Source organism: Schistocerca serialis, chromosome 4 (genome assembly GCF_023864345.2).
Source record: "Schistocerca serialis cubense isolate TAMUIC-IGC-003099 chromosome 4, iqSchSeri2.2, whole genome shotgun sequence".
In the NCBI taxonomy this organism is placed as follows: Eukaryota; Metazoa; Arthropoda; class Insecta; order Orthoptera; family Acrididae; genus Schistocerca; species Schistocerca serialis.
The window spans coordinates 477,375,860-477,394,805 of record NC_064641.1 but is presented as its reverse complement, the minus strand read 5'-3'; the positions used below and the strand labels follow the sequence as shown (position 1 = coordinate 477,394,805).

General features: G+C 39.4%; 1 protein-coding gene across 2 annotated transcripts in view; it reads right to left on the bottom strand.

Annotated features, from left to right (window-relative positions):
* LOC126475159 (gamma-glutamyl hydrolase-like) overlaps window positions 1–18,946 on the bottom strand; it is a 92,521-nt gene that overhangs the window by 13,965 nt on the left and 59,610 nt on the right. For both annotated transcript variants that reach the window (XM_050102782.1, XM_050102781.1), the window contains exons 5-6: window positions 14,387–14,493; window positions 14,070–14,298 (exon numbers count right to left, since the gene is read on the bottom strand). In XM_050102782.1, coding sequence (XP_049958739.1) covers window positions 14,070–14,298; window positions 14,387–14,493 — 336 coding nt within the window. The remainder of the gene's footprint in view (window positions 1–14,069; window positions 14,299–14,386; window positions 14,494–18,946) is intronic.

The following is an 18,946-nucleotide window of genomic DNA, read 5'->3' as shown; positions in this document are numbered from 1 at the left end:
ATAAAAGTTTACATTAATGTTAAAATTCTTTGTATCGATTAGGCCTAAGTTGTATTATCCATTTTTTGACGTGTCTCCTGTACACTAATCATATGATTAGAAATTGTATGTTATGAGATGAATAAAACACTATTCACTATACACACTATTCACTATTCACTTCTTGTAGGAGGCTCAAGAAGCACAACAAACCACTTCATAATGAGAAGTTAAGTTATGTTTCTTTCACTTTCAGAAATAAAGTGATCTATTAATTTGAAAGTGATGTGTCCACATCATTTTGGATTCATGCCACTGGCCAGTGGCACGAATCTCTCCATCCTTGTTTGTGCTAGGGTTGACACCCACAGGAGCCAAAACAACAAATACATACATGTCAAATATTATAGGAATAGATGCAGATTCCTGAATATTTTAAGCATTTCTTCAAATATAGGTTTTAATTTATGTAATTTGTAGCTTCATATCTATGTTTTAGAAGTTAACTTTTTCTGAAAAACAGTGTTTATTAAAAACAAGTTTCAGCTACATTGCTCTCATGGCAATTTCACTAGGACCAACATAAACATTTCTGAAAAGTCGGAATTCCTTAAAAGCAGGTTTATTATGACGTATTTTACTGTATTATCTCCTGTGTTTGCAGGCAAGAAATAATGACTGGCTGAGATCTCAGTACACGGTCTTTGCAGGACCAGTCACAGTTACAGGCGACTATTTCAGCTTCCACAGACTCAGTTGAGAAGTTTTCAGTATTTACCTTTTTTAATGACAGGTATCAATGTTGATGCTAATACTGGAAACTTAAAAGTCTAGCTAAATTTTGTACCTTGAGCATAGAGTATCCTCTTACTTGTATAAGGGGCAGTCGAATGAAAATGAGACTGCCTATGGAATCAGGATTATACCCCAGTGTGCATCTCTTCATCCAATGGAAATCAACAGTTATAAATGTCTTACTTCAGGGCTCTAAAAACATGGAAGTCACATGGGGAGAGATCGAGACTGTGTAGAGTATGTGTAAGGGCTTCCCATCGAATCTTCTGCAGCACTGTCAAAACAACCTGCCAACAAAATTCCCTCTCCCATATTCCCAAGGTTGTTTCAACTACACTACAGCAGTTCCACTGGGAAGTTCTTACACACACTCTGTACAGTCCCGATCCTTCCCCATGTAACTTCCATATTTTTGGAGTCCTGAAGGAAGACTTCCATAGCTGTCAATTTGTTTCAGACTAAGAGGTGCACCCTGGGTATAATCATTGTTCCATAAGCAACCACAAACATCTTTTCTGTGAAGGTGTTGACCATCTTGACTTACAGTGGGATAAATGTACAAACACTTACAGTGATAACTTCACTTTTTTCCATTTATCTCATTTTCACTTAATTATACTTTATTTCAATGAAAACTGAACAGTCAGGACTTCATACTGCATGATTCCTAAATGCTGTACGCATACCAGTGAAGAACAGGATGCAACTGTTTCATACACAACTCTCCCACAGATCATCTGGCCATTGCACAGTACAACAATGCACCCACACTTCTGGCATTTGAAACAGCTCAATAATCTGGGGACACAGTGTCACATCTTAAGTCAAGGGAAACAAGCCTGAAATGTCTGGATAAGATAGGTGAACTGAAAGTAACTATAAATATATTTTTAAGCTAGCCATTTATATTCATGCAATTTCTCACTCCTGTTACACCTCCTTCTTCTCAACTGACTTTTAATTTTTAAACATCTATCCACAGTAGATCTGTCTAAATGAAACAACATTCTTGCTGAAATTATGTCCTGTGAAATATTTTTTGCAATTTGTAACAGTTGGACTTGTAGAGAAATAGATGTTTTTGCCAGAAGTTTATGACCTCTGTAACATACTCGATGTTGTGCTATAGTTCATTGCTTTTTTAGAGCTCCCTTTCATGAAGGAGTATCCTCTAGGGAATTTGGTCAGATTTTTAGCTATCAGGCCCATCCCAGTGGGAAAGTTTTCAGTTTGTTCACTTCTTATGTTCCCAACTGAAGCTAGAGAAAAGGAGCGAACTCAGGAAGAGTCCTGCCCAGTAGGTTTCCACGAATGACTGTTTCATCTCAACAAGCACACAGGCCATCAACATGCAGCTCACCTTGAAACAGAAGGGCTTTTAAAACAATGTTGTGCTATATGATGGAGTTCAGCCAAGAGCCTCACTCTTTGTGAAACACAATGTTAACTACTGTGCTCAATGCATTTCCAGATTTTACTGGAGCAGAAGACCAGTGATGACCAGATCTTAGGTCAGCAACCTCATGTATGCCAAACCCATATCCAGCCCAGCCTGGTTTAGTTTCCAGAGATGCTCACCATTTATCATGACTGACAAGCACGTGTAGTTCATCAAATGCAAACTCATACAGGGCACACTGTCTACAATTTGTCCTCAGTGAAAGTGTGTGTGGTTCAACATGACTACAGATCAATACAACACCACACAACTCATTAGATATCCTGTCTGCTGAGAATACTTTCAGAGATGTTACATTACAAGCAAAACATATAAGAAAATGATTTTATTGAAGACATAATACTTGATTTTATCCATGACATAAGACAATTACCAGTAAGCCAGTGTTCACTTTTTTGTTGAACCCCCGTATAACATAATAGAATTAATGAAAAGGTCACTTCTGCTGCTCTGTAGAACTTTATTAAGTGCATTACCAGTTTCGGCTTTTTTGTTAAGCCATTCACAAGTGGATCTGAAAAGAGGAGAAATAAAGTCCAACAGTACAAGTTTGATAGATTTGAAGCAAGTTTGATAGCTTTCTTGTCTAATGATGTCTTGAAAACATGGTTGTCTCAAGGCTAGTTCAAGACAGTCTTGAAACAACCATTTTCCTGTGTCATCATTAGACAAGCAAGATTTTAAATCTACCAAACTTGCACTTACATCTTTGGACATTACTTCCCCACTTTTCAGATCTATTTGAGAAAGGCTTAACAAAAAAGCTGAAACTGGTAGTGAACTACATATAAAGTTCTACAGAGCAACTATAAGGGGATTTAAATGAAACCCGGTCACTAGTGTAAAGTAACGGTAACAATTTTATTAACTCAAAAATGTAGTTATATACAGTACATCATCATCACCAGTTATCTGCTATATTAGCAGGTCCTTTGCCTCTCCATTTTCTGCGATCCATTGCATCCTTCTTAAGGCTGCTGTATGTTGTACCGTCCATCGTGTCATCCAGTATCTGGAATCTCTTCCTTCCTCAATTCCTGTTCCCTTCTACATAACCTTCTAAAACTGTTTTTATCAGTCGGTCATTCTTTCTTAATATATGCCCAATTCAATTTCTTTTTCTTCTCTTTATTACATCTAGTAACTGTCTTTTCTCTCCCACTCTTCTCAGTACCTCTTCAGTTTTTACTCTGTTCATCCAATTTATTCTTTCCATCTTCCGCCATGTCCAGATCTCAAAAGCCTCCAGCCTTTCTCTGTCTTTTTTCCTCATAGTCCATGTTTCAGCGCCATATAGAAGAACACTCCATACAAGACTTTTATGAGCCTCTTTCTGAGTTCTCTGTCCAGACCGCTGCAGAAGATTCTCCTTTTCTCATAAAATGCCTCTTTTGCCATTGCTATCCTTGTTTTAATTTCTGTGGTGCACTTCCAGTCAGTGTCTATCCTGCTTCCAAGATACTCAAAATTTTGCACCTGTTCTAGTGTTTCCCCATTCAGCATAATTTTTATTTCCTTATTTCCTCCTAGTGCCAATACTTTTTTTTTATTTGTGTTAATTTTCATTCCATTTTTTTCTATTAGTTGCAATGGTGTCCACTAAATCCTGTAATTCTTTTTCCCCTGTGGCTAGAAGGACCATGTCATCAGCAAATCTCAAACACCCTACTCTTCTTCCTCCAATTTCTACTCCTTTGTCATCTAATGAGCATTGGTCAATCATATTTTCCAAGTAGAGGTTGAAAAGAGTAGGTGATAAACAGCATCCTTGTCTTACTCCTTTTCCTAGTCTGATCCAGTTTGTACTTTCTCCTCTCACTTTAACTGAAACTTTTTGATTAAGATATAATGAGTATATAAGTCTGCTGGTTTTCCAGTCCACTCTCTTTTCCCTCATTATAGTCGCCAGCTTGTCCCAAACCACTTTGTCAAATGCCTTTTCTAAATCGATGAAGCACATATACAGGTCTCTTCCTTTTTCAATAAACCTTTCTCCCAAGATTCGTAGGAGCCCTATTGCATCTCTGGTGCCCGTATTCCGTCTCAAGCCAAACTGCTCCTTGCCAAGATTCTCCTCCATTACTTTTTCAAGTCTTTTATTAATTTTTCGTAACATCACTTTGGCTGCATGTGAAATGAAGCTGATTGTCCTGTGCTCGCTGAATTTCTTGGTTCCTTGTTTTACCGGTAATGGAATCATTACTGTTTTCAGAGAGTACACATATACAGTACACATACCCAAAAATAGTCACCAAAACTGTCGGTATATTTATCCCATTGTGACACTAGCCAGTCGATTCCATCCTTGAAGAAGCTAGTAGGCTGCTGTTGGATCCAGGCCTGGACCCAGTCACACACTACATCGTCTGTTACAAATCTATGTCAGCGAATAGCTTCTTTTAGAGGTCCAGTCCCATGAAAGTCACATGGTAAAGAGTCGGAGCTGTATGGTGGATGTTCTAGCATTTCCCACCAAAACTGTTGCAATGTCGTCTTCACCGCATTGGCTGTTTATGGGCAGGCATTATCACGCAGGAGGATAATGCCATCGGACAACATGCCTCAGCATTTCGACTTGATGGCTCATCTAAGGTTCTGTAAAGTGGCTTGATGACGCTGGACATTGACGGTGGTTCCCCGTTCCAGGAACTTGACAAACAGTGGCCCTTGTGGTCAAAAAAGGAAGACATCATGACCTTACCAGAAGTGGTGTGTATGGCCTTTGCTTTCTTTGGAGATGGTGAAGTCGCATGTTTCCACTGCTTGCTCTTGACATTTGCTTTCTGGTTCAAAATGGTGACACCATGTTTCGTCACCTGTGACAATACATGACAGAAAGCTGTATTCCTCCTCATGATAATGTTGCAGATGACTCAAAGACAGCACCATTCAAGTATTGCGCTGTTCGGCGGTCTGTTAGTAGGGAACCCACTGTGCACAGATTTTTCAAAAGTTCACGTGTTGATACATTATAGTGTGGGCAATGCCCACGCTAATACCCAGTAACCAATGGATCTCGTCCACGGTGATTCTGCGATTGTCCAAGACTAAAGCATTCACTTCCGCAACCATTTCCGGTGTGATGACGTGATGAGCCTGTCCAGTACGAGCATCACCTTCCAGTGACTCACGCCCCTCAAGGAATCATTTGCACCATTCCACAACACTTAAACAACTCAGACTGTACTCACCATACACAGCCTTCATACGTCGATACATTTCATGCCCTCCAACTCCCTCTGTCATCAAAAATCGAATCACTCCTCATTGTTCCTGCTTACTTGCCTGAGTGTTCGGTAGTGGATGATAACTTGTGTGACCACCTTCTTTTCAGGGTGAAACCACACTGACACTATGCAACATCAAACGGTACGCACATTTCAGTCTCTCTACCAATAGATGGTGCCACCATGCCCGCAGTTACATGGTGCCACCTACATGTAAGGCAAAGACAGATGCACTGACCAGGCTTCATTTGAATGAACCTCATAGAACAGCCTTTTCATTAATTAACGAAGAGTTGCAGAGTATGCCATCCCCTGGAAATTCAAAAAATATTGAATGAATTAGTGTAAAGTGTTGTGCTCAAAAAGGGCATGTGAAAGTGACAGTAGAATCACAGAATGTGGAAAGTAATGTCAGAGATTATTATAAACCTTCTCTTTTATGTGTTAACTTTTGTTCATTCTGATTCGGCTGCGCTCGACAGAGAGAACATCGCTATACTGTTTAAATGATGGAAATATTGACTTGCTGAAGCTGTGTGTATCATGTAAGTGTGTTTAAATAACATATCAACTGTTAATTTCAAGTTGTCATGGTTTCCTTTACCTTCACTTTCCGCTTGTGATATGGAATTGAATAATAAGAATTTTTCTACCTTTGCAAAGCTCTGCAATTGTGGGTTATGGGCCATCAGCTGCTATCATGCCAGAACAACTTCATTTCAAATATTACAGGCTTCACCCAATGAATAAAGAAGCACTATTCATATTGTTTAAGAGAGAAAGCGATACCAATTTTTATTTTATTTTTTATTTTTTATTTTTTTTTTTTTTTTGTCAAACAGAGTATTAACCGAAATAATCAATTATTGACAAAATAATTTAAATGGATAGACAAAAAATCTACTCACAAAGAGGCAGCAGGAGAAACACACACACACACACACACACACACACACACACACACACACACACACACACACACACACAAGTTAAACTCTCCTCTGACCCAGGGTTCCAGATAACTTTTCTGAACTGTACCCCTTTTCCTAAATCTCTCTAGTCCTATTCCTTCACCCCTCTTCTGTCCCCTTCAGCTCTTCTGCCAGAAGAAGGAGCCACAGGTTCCAAAGGCTTGTAAAAGTTAAACCTTTTTGTGTGTGCATGTCCTCCTGTCGCCCTTGGTGAGTAGATTTTTTTATTTATCCATTTACATTATAGAGCATTAACTGAAATAGTTTCTTTCATGAGAATATGTAACATTTCAATCTGGTTAGTCTTGCTATGAAATAAATTCATAAAACAATCTCTGAACGAACCTATATGGTAAACTAATGGATTAATGACCCATTTGAAAGTATAAAGTAATATTTTCAGTCGAAGGTCAGCATATGTTCCCTATAAATTTCTTTAGTTATGTTGGTGTGTTGTACTGGTGGCTTCTTCCATAGCACAAAAGTTTATGCCAGGTGAAGTATACTGCTTATTGCACACTGTGATTAATAGCATTGGGTATGAGACTTACTTGCAAATAATGTTGCATATATTAAAAACTTTAATGAATTTTCTTTGCCTAAGTAATGAATGATTATTATTCCTAGTTGTTGCTAACTGCCCACTGCTATGAGTACTTCTATGCATAACTTGATGCAACTAATATTATCACGCTGAGCAGTGGCTGTGAGCCTGAAATTGAATAACCTTGTAGAATTGACTATTTGTTGCTGTCAATAAGCAGAAATGGGAAGCAGCCAGAACAAGAGAACATGGAGGAACACATAATGGAATGCCAACTATGAGGACAGCAGAATCCAATGTAGCAAATAGTACAGGAAATAAAGGGTGTCTGCACAAACCTGTGTGCCATTTACCAGTGTACATAATGTCAAAGAGAACTTCAGTTGGTTTCATGTAACATAACTTGAAAAAAGAACATGTAGTACAGAGACTTCAATTTGTAATGCTATTTTCATTTGTGATAATGATATTTACTGTGGACCTGTTTGTGAGCAATGACACAAATTTTCACCTGAATGGTTAGCTGCAGGGTTTAGAAACAGTTAACTCATTTGAAATGCACAAAATGTCTTTACTCTCCTAAATTAATTAGCATGTGTGTCATATCACCCAAACATGTTGTCATCATACTTCTTTTAAAAATGTTGTACACCAACAGAACAGCAGAACAATTTGTGCACATGTTGCAAAGACTGTTTCTTCCAGAGTTGTGGCATTTTGTAGTTCCAGTAGGATGGACTGACAAGGGACACCATTTGCGTAAAAATTAACTTCCTAAAGATGAGAACAAAAGCAGTGCTACTGAGCTTACACCTGACATGTTATGAAGTAACTGGTCACAGAGGGCTATAATAGCTGTCAGAAAAGGAATCATCAAATGAAAAGCATTATATTAACCAAAATACTTTCTCTAGCAGTAAGATCTCTTTTGTGAATTTTCACACATCAACAAGCATAACTTTAATTTGGTACACATTGCATATAAGTGTAAATATATTTCATACTCTTGTTAAACTGTCTGAAAATAGTTGGAAGATCTTGTTCAAGATTTCATTTCATCAAAAAAAATTTATTTCTTAATTTCTATGAAGGGAGGTCATAAAATTTCTACCTCTGACTAAACTAATGTCAATATTTGAAGGTACACATATGCATTGGAAGCACAGGTTTTTTTTCTGTTGTTCATGCTATTGTTTCTGCATTGTGTTCCTTGGCAGACTACTGTAGCAAAAGGAGCAAGTACATTGCTGTGCTGAATAATTTGGTCACATGTGCAGTCATTAGCATTTACAAAAGAAACTGACAAAGTTAGTTCAAGATGAAATGGAGATAATGAATGTGTGTAATGCACAGATCCGTAAGACAAACAATACAGTATCAGACCATTTCTACTGAAGCAATCAAGGATCATCACAACAGCTGAAGCTTTGGTGTTATACAAAAGCTAAAGAACAACTACTGATATCAAGTGTGGCATTAAAGAAGTGTGTCAATGAAATAGCTAAACCCCTTACCTATCTTACCGATTGCTGTGTTAATGAAGACATGTATTCAAGTGCCTTAAAAAATGAGTGTAATTCAGCCGATCCATACAAAGGGAAGTAAAGAAGTAGTTTCAAATTATAGACCAAATCACTAATTCCCACCTTCAATAAAATATTTGAAGCAGTTATCCTGTTACAACTCACAGCCTTTTCCTCAAGACATGCAATGCTTATCCAGTCACAGCATGGATTTAATTCCCACCTTCAATAAAATATCTGAAGCAGTTACCTTATTACAACTCTCAGCTTTTTCCTCAAGACATGAAATGCTTACACAGTCGCAGCATGGATTTAGGAAAAAACTAATTTCAGCCACTTCTCTTACCAGTTTCTTCCATGAAGTATACAGTAAAATAGAATTGGGTATTTATGCAACCAGAATATTTCTAGACCTAAGCAAAGCTTCTGACTCAGTAAACCATAGGCTTCTATTTTATATATATATATATATATATATATATATATATATATATATATATATATATATATATATATATATATATATATATATATATATATATATATATAAAAACAACATGCAAGCATATAATATCAATGATTCATCAATGAACCTACTAGCCACATAGCTGATAAATTGGAACAGTGTACCAACCTTACATATCAAATTGATAATAAGGTTTTAACATTCAAATCCATAAGTGAAACAGTGACGAAGGGAGTCCCTCAAGGCTGTTCTTGGCCCTTTCCTTTTTCTAGCATATAGTAATCATATTGTACACTCCTTTAAATCTCACACTGTAAATTATACTGACGACACCTCAGTTTCATTCAATGGCAAAGGTTGTGAAAAAGTGGAATTTTCAACAACTAATAGGGTATTAGAATTAAATACATATTTCCTTGCACAAAGACTGAAGGCCAATGTAAGTAAATACCAGAAACTAATATTTGCAACTGGCATCTCACACTAGGGCTGTTGACAAAATATGGACATATCAATAATTTTTCCGAAAAATGTCGATGTATATCGCCAATATTTCTTTGCCCAATATATCGATGTATCAGTATCAAAATGGCAATATCAAGTTCCAATACTTTTATTTTATATTACATTCTTTTTAATAATTTTTGATAAATATTTGAAGTTATTCTTTTTAAATTGCAGTAGAACATAATTTTACTTCCAATGTGTGAAGGAGTCTTACTACTTTTTGAGCTTCATCACATCCAAACTTTCTCTTTGACTGTGTGAAGGAAGTATATGTGGCACGAAAGAAGAAGTGGTGGTGGTGGTGGTGGTGGTGGTGGTGGTGGTGTCAATGGCATAACAAGATTTCCAATGTGAAAAAATAGCACACCAGTTGCGTTAAAAAACAATTTTTAATGCAACTAGTGTGTTATTTCTTCACATCAGCAGTCTTTAAAAACAGTTGCTGAAAATTAGGAACAAAAATCTAAATGAAAAGATCGGCCTTTGCGGTAGCGCAGACATGTGAGAGGAAATGCTGATGATCAACACTCGGGGCTACCAAGAGAAACTGCAATTTTTGGCTTCACTACACATTTATGACGCTACAACTGCTAGTTCACTGGCGTTGGCAGAAATGAAAAAGCAGGGAAGTCGACATGAAGTGTCCCAGACAAACCCACATGTATGTCCATCCTTCTGATTGGAGATTTGAGGGACTTCGCTGCTCACTTATGTAATAGAATGGAGCACCTACAGTTGCCCTTATGATATTATTTATTATATGGCTACCAGTTTCAGTGCTTCAGTACAGCATCTTCAGGCCTTGATTGATGCTGGTGGCCAAAATCTATGAACTGGGTTTTGCAGACTATCTGTAACAACTAGTTGATGGTTGGAAAAATAACATTGTTGTTACAGGTAGCCTGCAAAAACCAGTTCATAGATGTTGGCCACTGATGAATCATATATACAATTGCAGTTAACCCTATCAGCTACAGTTAAGGCCTGAAGATGGCTACCGAAATGAGTAGCCATATAATAAATAACATCATAACTACGACTGTAGGTGTTCCATTTTTTACAAATCCTATAAGTGACAAAATCGAACAACAGACCCATGAGACACCTTTTATTGTGCCACTTACATGGAATTACCATTTTTAGTAAAGTGGTTATCACCAAGAGTGAACGTGTATTGTTTTCCTTTCTCTTCTTGCAGTAAAGGGGATAGGCAGGTTGAAGCTTGTTGATGTACAGAACATGTAATAATAAATCAGTATTTAAATATACATCTCTAAAACTGGAGCTATATTTACAATTAACGGCCAATATTTTTATAGACAGATACGTTGTTATTTCTTCCACCGATATCGATACTTTTTTCAATATACTGAGAGCCGATAATGATATTTTTATAAACATTGATATATTGGATTCCCAATATTTTTTAAAATATCAACAGTCTTTAATATTTTTTGTGGGATCTAAAATTTAAAAACCTCTCTCACACCAGCCTGATTTAGCTTCACTGATCAGGATAGTAAAAAAACATGCGTATATTAAGGGAATTTTCATTCACAAAGCAGGCTTATCACATTCACACAGTTCAATACTGTTCTATCCTGATTAAATTGAGCTTAACTTAAATTCCATAAGGCAGTGAAGCAATTTCGAAGTCTCGGTGCGACGAAAATTGTCAGTCGATCTCCTGAAAACATTTGTAATAATTATTAACTTTCGGTGATTACATGGGGAAGACTGGAGATCTGCTGGTAAGACGTGTTAGCCTATTTATTGGAAGTAATAAACTGGATATCTAGAGCATACAAAACGGCAGGTTTGTCCATTGTAAATCAGACGTTCCTCACTGATCCCGTGCAACACAGCATAGTAAGCAGACACTGTCAATAATAATCAGTTACATAATACGCGAACACACTTACTTTAGTTTAGTTCATGTATTAAATTCCTTATCATACAGAATCTCATCAAGATGGCGACTCGCTCAACAATACATACATATACATCTTCGTTCTTTCACGGCTAATCGGCAAGATCTCCATCGTTCTTTTCATAAGAGAGAACAAAGATAGCAGAGAAGCTATTCCATGGAGTAAATGCATGCTCCAAGGAATAATAGGGCCTGAAACTACTTTTCATTGATAATCATCGTATACTAAAGTTTAGGAATCGGTAAGATAAGAACAGATATTTCGAGATATGTACTGAGTTATATAATTTATAAAATTTCTGAAAATATCGAGGAGAGACTGCTACAAGAGACATTACAAGTCCTAGCTCACACCATTCATGCATAAATTAGTTATGAGGGATAGTGGTAGAGGAAGTGAACAGCTGTAAATTCCTAGTGTCTATCTGGATATTGCTGTGTAATGACGTAGGCACTGGGCTATTATTTTCTGTCTGAACTGTCCAAAATGGTGCCCACCCACAGTCTGAAAACTGTATGTTATGGACAATCTGTCTCTATCTTACCTATTGCATGGGGTTGTGTTGTAGACATACACCTTAGAAGAATACTGCTGCTACAAAAAAAGAGTTACGGGTCACACAAGGACTGGGCTGTAAAAGTTTTTGTCATGAAGTTTTCATACAACACAAATTCTTCACCATCTATTCTTTGTACCTCTATAAATTAATTACTCTTTTTTGTCTCTAAGAAAACTGAAGTAATTAAATATAGTGATATACATGAGCACAACATAAGGTCCAAAGACAAAGAATAAAAGTAAAAATGACAGACCGGAGCCTATGCACTAATGGGGTGATAAAATATAATAAGCCACCACAGTCTCTGAAAAATAGTAATAAAAATAATTCAAATCAAAACTAAAAAAAGTCTTAATTGAAATGTGTCTGTATTCACTTAACAAATTTTAAAGCACAAAACATTAAGAACCCACTGATGTGCTGTAACATCATATGCAAGTTAGACATAAAATGTTTCAAGTGGTTTTATAAATCAGCAAGAACATTTTGATAAAATATAGAGTTCAGAATAAGTGGTAAATTAATGTTTTCTGCTGTACTAATATATTTAAAGATTGTCAAGTATTCTGTCAAGTATTATTGATTGTGTGTAATCACTACCTTAACACTAAGACCTTTTGAATTTGACATTTCCAAAACCCTTCATATTGATGACTAGATGCAAAAACAATTAAATAAATAAAGATCCACTACCAGCCAAACAACTGTCAGAAAGAGTGGTGTTAGTATAAGGTCAGTGCATAAGAACCTGAACGATCTACTGTACACAATCAGAATGTCAGCATGATGGGTCCCTTGTTTGTTAATGCTCATTCAAAGGTAGGAATGCTGTAGAAACGTTGAGAACACGGAAGCACAAGGAAAACAAGGTTTTCAGCCATGTGATAATAAAGGACAAATGTTGGTTTCACAATTATAACCCTTAAACAAATAAAAGGTGCAAAAAATTCCCCCTGTCAAAGAAGATTGGTTGTATTTGGGAGGAGACCAGACAGCGAGGTCATCGGTCTCATCGGTTTAGGGAAGGACAGGAAATGAAGTCAGCCATGTCTTTTCAAAGAACCATCCCGGCATTTGCCTGGAGTGATTTAAGGAAATCACGGAAAACCTAAATCAAGATGGCCGGAAGCGGGATTCAACTGTCATCCTCCCGAATGCGAGTCCAGTGTGTGTCAAAGAAGACAAGGACAGAATTCTCTCCTGGAAACATTATGCTGCCCGACTCTTGAGATTGTCACTGCCTATACAAAAAAGGAACAGGAAATTACAACAGATAATTACAAAATATTCTGATTACTCTGTAGCCTGGGATCAAGCAGAAGAGTTAAGAAATGAGTGAGAAAGGTGTGCAACTACTGCATGACTATGCACCTGATCACCTTCACTCAAGAAACTATGACTCTGTTCACACTTAGTCTATGAGATCTTACCACAACTGCCTTGCTTGGTATATCTAGCACCCAGTGATTTCAACCGTCATGTTTTCTTTGTGTTACTTTTCCAGAGTCAAACTGGAGACTTCTCTTTTCTTCCATGTGAAGGTATGAACTTTACTAAAGGCCTTCTAAAATATAAATCAAACTATGTCTTTCAACATTATTGCCCAATTCTCACTCTTTCTCTCATTTTTCTGCTACTTTTCTTTCTCTCCTTCTTGTAAGCTTCATCATTAATAATCTCAAATTCTCTTTGGTCTTGATTTATTGTTTTATTTTATCAACCTCAAGTCCAGTTTCTTCCTTGCATTTTTTCTGAACTCTTTTTACTTTGCATACAAAACCATTCTACCTCCACTATCATCTGTGACAGGTTTCTGTATTCATTTTGCCCTAGTTCTCCTCACCCTTATTTCCCTACCACCTCCACCCCTCTCAGACTACATCATTATCATGCTGTGATAAAAAGGTGGTTACATTGTCATCATTACTTTCCTCATTGACAATGGCTACACCAAACTTACTTATAAAATCTAAATACACAATATTCTTCATATCATATATCTTCATTTAAGTTCAGGAGATTTTTTGCTTACGTGGCAGTTTATATCCTGTCCTTAAGTTAGTGCATGACGTGAAAACAAATGCAAATAAATAATAAGAATTACTTACCTTCATTCACAAAAAAGTTTGCAAAGTACTGCATCGCAACCACTGCATCTGAACTATGGGGTATGTTTTTATTTGATTTCCATTCATATGCATTTTTTTCTGGATGAAAAATGACACCATAAAAAGGATACAGTCTTGACTGGATAGATGATATAAATTCCACACCATTTATATCATGGTTCACAGAGAGGACATGCCACTGCCCACTCAAGCCAAATTCCGTTAAGTTCTATAAACATAATACCAGAATATGTAAACATCACTATTATTTATATTAACAGGAGACTGAAATATGCTGTTTTTAGTACCAGAATTACCTTTCGAGTTACGCAGAAGTTGTGGTAATTGGCAGTAATATTCTGTGACCCAAGAGCAGTTATAACATTCTCTGGAGCTGCACCAAAAAGGCTGCTTTCATTGAAATCTGCCATGAAAAACAAATGTTTATATGACAAAATGAATGTTAAGTTATTTGGTATAATAATCTTCTGGGGGTGTAAAGGAGGGGTATGCATCAATAAGAGGAGGCTGAGTATTAAGGATTAAGAAGTTTTTTCATATTATTGCATATGTGCATTTAAGTTATGAGCAGACTTGAGACTTCACATCACAGTCTAATTGCAATTAGTAGAAACACAAACCACAAGCAATTTCAGAAGGGCGAACACGGAAACAGTGACAAAGTTACAATTGGCAACTGCAATTTAGAATAGACACACAGATGTAGACCACTCACAAAAAATCACAATGACAGTCTATTACACACAAGGTTCGTAGTTTTCATACTGGAGAGCACTGAGACATTTATCGATGGGAATTAATCTAGACTGCAGCCTACGCTACAGATCAGCCTGCTACCAAAACCAAGATTTCTGGGTGGGTGGGTGGGTGGGTGGGAGAGGGGGGGGGGGGGGGTGCAGATGTTGGGGTGGGCAATATCACTAGCCAAAAGATTTATTTAGAATCTGCACCGATGTGACAATGTCACTAAACAAAAACAACACAGTCAGCACAAGGTACCATATGGGCCGATGGGGGTTTGACAACAAGCTGGGGAGTGGAGCTCTGCAAAAGGAAATGAAAACGCGTCATGTGAGTCAATCTATAGGAAAGCAGAAACCCTAAACCACATACAGATGTGCGTGGGGGTAAACACAACACACAACAGGAATGGAAAGTTGATGACAGCACATAGAAACAGCACACAGCACAAGGTGCAAGGCACGATACATGGTGGTTGAACACGGCATTACAACTGCCCCACCCAGCAGACTGTCACCACTTCCATCAGTAGGTCTGTCCAAGCATCACATGTGGCCCCAATGCTGCTACAATAACTACACCAGCTGATCTGCCTCCATCATAATATCCACTGGCAGGGATACTAAATCACTCCCTTCTAAAAAGGCCGTGCAAGGCCAAAAATAGCCAGCTTAGGTCCCGACCACTGGCGCAAAACCGAAGAGAGCGCCAGAGACCCAGGCAGCAGATTGGCTACTGAAGACGACAATGCCAACGCCACTGGCTCTGCCAGAGGGGCAGAAGGGTGCATAGGCAGAGGTAACAGTCAGTACACTGGTTAGAGACGAGCCACATCCACAGACTAGGAGCAGGAGCAGGAGAAGGAGAAGGAGGAGGAGGAAGACGAGGTGGAGGTTGGGTTAGAGTCCATGGGCTCCACATCGGGAGACATAGGAGCAAGCCTCACTGGGCCTGAGGCCACAGGCAAAGGGAGGGCACCACAGGGCATGGGGGAGATGGCAACAGGAAAGCACAATGCTGCAAATGGGAGCCTGCACCTGGAACAATGCCGTGGTCAACACTGCCACTGGGCTGACTGGAATACTGCCACAGTGATGTCCCAACAGGGCACAGGTACAACTGATTTGCATGAGAGGTCACCTGCACCCAACCAATGCCCTGCACAAACAACTGCCGATCTTTGTGATGCACCACAACACCTGGCATCCATCCCTGATGCTGGCCTAAAGAACAGGCACAAATGGCAGTCCTAGGGGCAAAATGTGGCAGGCCACAGTTGTCCAGGACATGTGACTCAGAATGCAACAAATCCAGGAGCCCCAGTCTGGTTTCCATGCAAACATCCTGCCGAACTGCAACTGGTAATCACGTCACTCTGTATGGTAGCCAGAAACCTTGACAACATATCATTGCAGGAAGAGGCAGACACGACTTCTTCATTAGGATCTTGAACATACAGATTCCATCTACCAAGTTAGAAGTTGAGTGAAACAGGGCAGTAGTCAGATGCTGGATACTGTTTAGATACAAAAGTCTTGTAACTCCCACAACACAAACTGCTGATTGTTATCATACACTAGGTTCCTGGGGGATCCCTCGATGGCAAAAATAACTGACAATGCATCAACAGTGGCAGTTGACAACATGGAAGACAGCTTGGTTACATACAGGAAATTTGATGAAGCATCAACCACCAACAACCACATGCTGCCCAAAAACGTACCTGCAAAATAGACACCCACCCCGTCCCAATGGCATTCTGAACAGTCAAGAGGAAAATAGGCACAGTGGCGAAAACTGGTTCTGCGCACGGCGGTCAAGGGGAAAACTGGCATGGTGGCGCAGCCTGATTCTGCGCACAGACTGCAAGCCTGAAGTTTGAAGCTGCAATCGATCGCCAGCAGTAGACTTGATGTTCACTAATGCCTCCATATGAGTCATACTCCAGTGCGACATATACAGCAACTGGAGTAATTGAGGATGCAGCATGGGGGAGGGCAACCATTTGACAGCACTGCTCCTCTGTCACAAGCATGAGGGCCCTATCGATGACTCTGAGTTCATCACATAAGAGAAAAAAATGTACACTGTGCTGGATCTGCACACAAAGAGACGCACTCAAGCCAATCCACCAGGGCAGCTGAAACAATTTTCTTATAAACTGGGTCAGCAGCTGTGTCAGTCATGACCATTCACACTGTCCATGGAAAATCAGTTTGCTGCAAGGTATCATCCAGTGCAAACACAAGAGCCACCTTACGATTGAACTCTGGGTCAAGCTACACCGGTAGTCACGAAAGCACATTGGCATTTGCATGCTATACTTGGCAGTGGAGGAGTAATGTAATGTAACAATTACTGACAAAAAGGGACCACCTCAGAAATCAATGGGTAGTCATATCTGGTATCTTGGAACAAGGGCCATATAAGAAAACCAGTATCTTATGGTCAGCGATGAAGCGTAACCTTCCCCCATACAAGAAAATGAGAAACTTTTTAATCCAAAAAACAACAGCTGGCTCATCCTTTTCCACCTGTGCTGCAGAAAGAGTCTATGAGGCACAAGTGATAGACTTTTTGGCACCATTCGGATTCTGGTCGGACTGAACTGCAACAAAGCCATACTGGAAAGCATCACAGGCCAGGGTAAAGATTTACCCAGTGTAAAAGAAGTCAAACAAGGAGCAGAGCTCAAACACTGCTTGAGGGATTGAAATGCACATTGACAATCTGCAGACCAGACAAACTTAATGCCCTTTTGGCACAGCCGGTTAAGAGGATAGCAAATGTGTGCAGCCTGCAGAATGAACTTAGGATCAAACGAAATCTTGCACAAGAAAGACTGGACTTCCTTCAGGTTTCTGGACGCCAGCAGATTGACAATGGCTTTGATATGTTCGTTTGTAGGGATAAGGCCATCTTTGCTAAGCATCTGTCCCGAAAAATGCACCTTTGGGGAGAAAAAACTACACTTCTCCAGCTTACAACAAAGGCCGTTCTCCAGAGGCTTTGGAACACTGTCTGCAGGTTTCGTAAATGCTCCTCTTGTATAGAGCCCACATCCCAGATGTATCAAGGTAGTTCACACAACAGGGAATGTCTGGAATCCACTGCTCCAAACATCGTTGATACATTTCCAGTGCACACAAGATTCCGAAATGCAAGCAATTAAATTGACAAAGCCTAAAGACTCTTTTGAGTAAATAGAAAGTCCAAGAGGCTGTGTTCAACAGAAATTGCACGTATGCATCGCACAGCTCAATGCTTGAAAAATACTTTATTTAGAATCTGCACCGATGTGACAATGTCACTAAACAAAAACAACACAGTCAGCACAAGGTACCATATGGGCCGATGGGGGTTTGACAACAAGCTGGGGAGTGGAGCTCTGCAAAAGGAAATGAAAACGCGTCATGTGAGTCAATCTATAGGAAAGCAGAAACCCTAAACCACATACAGATGTGCGTGGGGGTAAACACAACACACAACAGGAATGGAAAGTTGATGACAGCACATAGAAACAGCACACAGCACAAGGTGCAAGGCACGATACATGGTGGTTGAACACGGCATTACAACTGCCCCACCCAGCAGACTGTCACCACTTCCATCAGTAGGTCTGTCCAAGCATCACATGTGGCCCCAATGCTGCTACAATAACTACACCAGCTGATCTGCCTCCATCGTAATATCCACTGGCAGGGATACTAAATCACTCCCTTCTAAAAAGGCCGTGCAAGGCCAAAAATAGCCAGCTTAGGTCCCGACCACTGGCGCAAAACCGAAGAGAGCGCCAGAGACCCAGGCAGCAGATTGGCTACTGAAGACGACAATGCCAACGCCACTGGCTCCGCCAGAGGGGCAGAAGGGTGCATAGGCAGAGGTAACAGTCAGTACACTGGTTAGAGACGAGCCACATCCACAGACTAGGAGCAGGAGCAGGAGAAGGAGAAGGAGGAGGAGGAAGACGAGGTGGAGGTTGGGTCAGAGTCCATGGGCTCCACATCGGGAGACATAGGAGCAAGCCTCACTGGGCCTGAGGCCACAGGCAAAGGGAGGGCACCACAGGGCATGGGGGAGATGGCAACAGGAAAGCACAATGCTGCAAATGGGAG